Source organism: Aptenodytes forsteri, unplaced genomic scaffold, assembly GCF_000699145.1.
Source record: "Aptenodytes forsteri isolate BGI_AS27 unplaced genomic scaffold, ASM69914v1 Scaffold26, whole genome shotgun sequence".
Classification (NCBI taxonomy): domain Eukaryota; kingdom Metazoa; phylum Chordata; class Aves; order Sphenisciformes; family Spheniscidae; genus Aptenodytes; species Aptenodytes forsteri.
The window spans coordinates 1,692,298-1,697,560 of NW_008794125.1; the positions used below are offsets into that span (position 1 = coordinate 1,692,298).

At 49.7% G+C, this 5,263-nt stretch overlaps 1 protein-coding gene across 1 annotated transcript in view; it reads right to left on the reverse strand.

Moving 5' to 3' along the window:
* The window catches only part of RAB11FIP3 (RAB11 family interacting protein 3), a 25,820-nt gene extending 22,897 nt beyond the window's left edge, over window positions 1-2,923 (reverse strand). The window contains 1 exon segment of the mRNA XM_009277394.1: window positions 2,721-2,923. Coding sequence (XP_009275669.1) covers window positions 2,721-2,923 — 203 coding nt within the window.
* Window positions 2,924-5,263: the final 2,340 nt, after the last annotated feature.

A 5,263-nucleotide genomic window follows, 5' to 3' on the forward strand; every position in this document is an offset into this window, starting at 1 on the left:
CCGCGTTTTCCGGGCAGCTGCCAAACCCGGCAGCGACAGACCCCCTGGCAAGACAAAGGAGCCCTTTCCCTGCTCCTGCTGGGAAAACGCTGTACGCGCTCATGACAGTCTTGGAGAGGGGAATGCTGTTTCATGTGGTTTTAACACTGGCTCCAGAAGGCTGTAGTGTGTTAAGCCTCAGCCTAAACCCCGAACACACTCAGCACAGGTCCTGGGAATTCTTTTGCTTCGGAGGGGACACAGCTCAGCACGTAAGTCATTGTTTCTGTAAGCGTCTCTTCACATGCAGAGCGTTGTATGAAGTCAAGCCACCACGGCAGTATGCACCCACTCTCAGAGGGTTTTCCTGCCCAGGACTGCAGACATTTTAAAATTAAGCTGGGGAGAAAAGGCAGGGGGGATTCGTAAGAAGCAGGCTGTGAAAGCAGCCCACGTGTCTATGAGCCACAGGTATGTGTTTTGGGGGGGACTAGCACCATTCTCTTCTTCAAAATTCAATGCTAAAAAATCCCGAAGACCGCATTATTTATAAAACTGATATTTCAGGCTATGCCCCCATCTTCATCCACTTGCGAGGAGAGGAAAAATGGGGGTATGACTAGGTTGCTGTACTAAATCAGAAAGAAAAAGATTACAGATAAGCCATTTATGACAAAAACCTGCACCATCTGAAGGATTTGCCCTTATCCCGCTAATAAAAACACGTCGACCCTCCAGCCAAAACAGCAGATCTCTATTTAACTGCGGACAAGTCCTGTCCAGCTTGTGGGCATCTGCACATCCTCCCTGTGCACTTGAGAAGCACCGTTATTCCCGCAGCGGGATCCGTCAGAAACTCATCCTCCCCAGCGGTGAGTCAGACGCTGCACCCAGCAGACCATTGCCGAAAGCATCGGAAATCTCTCCAGGAATAGAAGGCAGGGGGTGGAATTTTTAATTTGCAAGCAAAACCCAACCCCGAATCTCTAAATTTGGGGCTGTGGTTTGACAAGCACTGTACAGAAGCAGATCTGATCAGGCACCTGGAAACCCTCAGCCAGGGATGCTTCGGGCAATACGTAGTACGAGTATTTCATACGCACCTATTGGGGGCTCTAGCAGTTCCGAGATCCAGAGTCCAACTCAGCTTTACTACATACAGCCTAAATAACCACTTCAGTTCAAACCATCTACGGTGTGTTGAGCTTTAACAGCTACTGAAAAGCAGTGTTGAAGCTTTGATTCAGTCCATCAGCTGCGTTGATCGGGTTGTCCCCTGGAAGAGCTCTGGCCACCAGAGGTGTAAAACCGTTGTCCTTCCTGGGGTTTGATGGCACCAAAACCAGCCCCCAACAACTTGGGAATAGACTTCCAGAGGTTTCCGTCTCAAGCCTTCCAAATCTTTAAGCCAAATGAACTTTTTCCTTGATTTTTTTTTGGCTACCTGGAACTTGCGTACATTTAACACACCTGGTAACAGGCACCACTGCACTTGGACAGAGCACCCAAAGGACACCCGACCTTCCCAGGCCCACACTGGGAGTAGCAGGGAAGCCTTAAGAACAACTTCACCTTAAAAAAAATTCCCAAGCGAAATATTTTATACCTACAGGCAGGTGAATCCAAGGCACGCCATTTTCCCCAGAGGATGGGAGCGCACGCAGGCTGCCATGGCCCCTCCAGAGACCCTCCGCTCAGTGGTCGGGGAGCTCAGCAACCGATTATATCCCCAATTTAACTGTCACTGAGCTGAACGCGCTGGCGCGAGGTGAGCCTAGCCAGCTAATCTCATTTCTTCCCTAATCCACAGCACCCTTTCAGGCCCGGCACTGAGCGCTCAGCAGCACTGACCGCACGCTGCGTTTCTGATGTCCCCAGATGTGATTTTGGGGTGGGAGGGAAGCCTGGTGCTTTCTAAAAGCAACGGGAACTGTAAGTACCCACCAGAGCACCAGGCCTGTGGGGGGGGGTGGTTTTGGCCAAAAAAATTCTGTGCGTTAGCAGACCTTAAGCAATGACGGTTCCAGAGGTTTCAGCGCAGACCGGTGCTCTTGGGTCACTATTAAAGGATTATTCCCCCCCCCTCCTGCCTTCCCAGCATCCCAGTTTCACTCCAAAAAACAACTTTTCCTGCAAAATCTAGGAAGTGAGGCAGGCCCAGGAGCAGTTTCACCAGCAGCGGTTCAGACACGGGGACAAAGATCTTAGCTCACACTTCTGTGCTTCAGGCACAAGTTTAAAACTAGTTATTACAGGAGGTGGCTGCACATCAAAGGGTGCACGCATGTTTAGGAAAAACAAGAATACGATGAGTCCCCCTCCTGGCTTGAAAATTATACGTTACATTTCTGGCTTAAGTGAGAGATTAAAAACTGCAAATATTTCAGGTGTTTGGATCATCTAAGAACTTATTTTAGAGGTTAAAGATGCTAATGAGGGTACAGAAGTTCTCTCAAGGCAAGCAATGATTAACTCAAAGAGATTGCCAGGCTGAGCTCCAAAACAGCCTACGCATGGTGCAGTCTAATTATTATTATTATTATTCTTCTTAAAGAAGAGCTATTTTGGTCTTGCATGAAGTTACAAATACAAAGAACAAACCAACCAGTTTCAGCAAGACAGACTCAGCCCACTTTATTTTAAATCCTCAGGCTGCGTCTCCCTCGGTCCTCGTCTGCTCCCAGTTTCCCAGAGTTTCCTACCCCGCACGGTGAGTTTTGCTCCTCGCTGTTCCCACTCACCCATGCTCCGGCTCCTCGATGGGATCCGTGAACTCCGAGTGCACGGTGGAGTCGATGGCACTATCCGTTTCTACTTCGTCGTGCATCTCGTGATGTACTAGTGTGCTGGTGTCTTCATCCGTGAAGGTTTCGCACTCGCTGTACGTGCTCTCTGAGCCCATGTAAGCACTGTCAGTCACCTCATTTGCCTGTTAAAAAAACATAAGAGAAAAAAAAATAAGATAGTATAGCTATGCGGTTTCATTGCAGAGCAGGAGAAAACACGTATGGGGTAGCTAATTACTGTTGTGTTGCATTTCTAAGCACAGAAATCCAACCTCCTAAAACCAGCGTGAGCCGTACCCCACGTCCAGGTGCTGCTCCGTCTCCAGGTCCAAGGACCGAGTGCCACCCCGGGGTGCACCGTGGCCTTTGGGCTGCGCATGCTTTGCAACAGTGTTTGGAAAGCAGATTACAGAAATATATACACTAAATAAGAGTTGGAGGGAGATTTTGTTGTGAGCGAGTATGGATTTGTCGAGTCCAGGAGGGATTACCCACTGCTTACTCAGCGGTTCTGATCACCATTGCTTTCACCCACTCCATTTTAAGAGGACACATTATTAATCTGAATTCTTTGCAAAAACCACCATTCGAAACTACCAGTTAGCCCTTAAAGCACTTTTCCCCCCCGTCTAGTAATACGAGGGCACCTTCCATCCCTCAACAGAACATAAGCTGGTTTATAAATCTTCATTACAGCATCTAATTTGCAGGGACTGCATCAGCAGGACGCTCAAATCTCCGCACTTCAGCTGGAACAGCATCTCGAATATTTTGCACTACTTCACCGCATCCATTACTGCGGCAGGCTCTAGGAAAGCAGCACGATTTGGTTTTTAAGACACCGCGCTACGAGCACGGAGGACTGGGTTTTCCTCCCAGCTCTGCCCCTTAGGCAGGCATTCATCTTCGGTCCTGCCCACTTGCTCGTACACGTGGGCAGGCGTGGTCCTCCCTGGACACGCACGGTGCTGAGCCTAGAACCGTCCCGATGTTCGGAGGAGAGCCACGGGGGCACTAGAAGAAACACCCTCCTAAAGCAAAAGCTCTTGTTACCCAAAGTGCCAGCTCATTTCCCAGCACTGATGGGATTTCCCCAGCGCACCTCAGCACAAATCAAATCATTTTTGGCTCTGGGATCTCAATCGTGGCGAGATCTGTCAGTGCTGGCACTGAGCTCCAGCCGATCCCCTGTCACCGGAGATGTTGGGCAGAGGACACTGCCTGGCCTCAAGAGAAAAAGATGCTCATGAAACGCCGTTTGCTCCATCTGAAGTTCACCCAACGGGATCAAATTTGCTCAGCTGCTGGCTGCACCCCCTCCAGCACGGCACAGGGCAAAGCAGCAGCATTTTGAACGCAGACACCAACATTGAAGCAAATCTCTCTTCCTCTGCCAGAGAGCACAAAGAGCAACTTTCAGCGCTTTTTCCAAGGATTTTCAAGGAAACGAGATTTCTGAGCCCTGCATTACTGCAGCTGGAAAGAAAATACACAGACATACTGTCCTTGCGACAGCAGAATGAAAAATTACATTAGAGCTTTTCATTCAAAGCAGGGTACGTATACGGCAGGATGGAAGAGTCCTGCTCATTGCTGCAGACATTGCCCTGCGGTAGAAGAGCAGCTTTTAGGGCACGTGCTGTACTTGTACAGCAGGAGAGCACCAGACCAAGAGAGACAAGTGTCCCGCTGCCATCGTGTTGCCTAGACTTCGCAAATGCTGCTCTCGCTGGCCTGATTCTCCTCTTTTGGGTAAATACTCCGCAGCCCAAGGAACTTCCACAGCTTTCACTGGTGCAAGGCGGCTCAAGACACAACCAATGCCTCATTTTGTTTCACCCACAGATTCCCAGGCTGCCTCAGCACATGCGAGGCCAAAAAGGGACAGCGAGAACTTGTACAGGTGCTCTGAAAACCTTGAAGGGATGGATGGAGGACTGCTCAACAGCAGTTCCTATTCTTCACGGACACTGGGGAGCAGAGCAAAGCGACCGAGTCAACACCCTTGGCTTTGCTCCCTGCTGAGTGCTCTCATCAGCCCTTGTGCCAACCGAGCACGCTCAGCTGGATGATGGATGGAGGCAGACAGGAGCCCCTCTTGTAAGCTTGGCTCAGCTTTCACAGACCCACGCTGACCTACGGACACCAGCATCTCTCTAGGACACCACCCTGAAGTTAAACATGACACAAATCTTCACAGAACCGGAGTCTAAAGTCAGCATCAGGAGAAGATGGGGTTGTTCAAGTGAACTTGATTCAGAGGAGAGGCTGCTGCAGCGAACATCATCCCTAGCGCAGAGAAGGCAGCTTTCACTAGCCTTCGAGATAAAAAACAAAAGCCTCCTAAACCCCCCACCCATTTTAAAAAGCATAAATCCAGCAAGACTACTTATATACCTAAAGCTGGGGACTCGCTTAAGTGCTTTACTGGATTTATGCTACACTTCCTAGAAACACCAGTCAGGCTCTTAATGCTCGAGCAGAAGGAGGACGAGGGA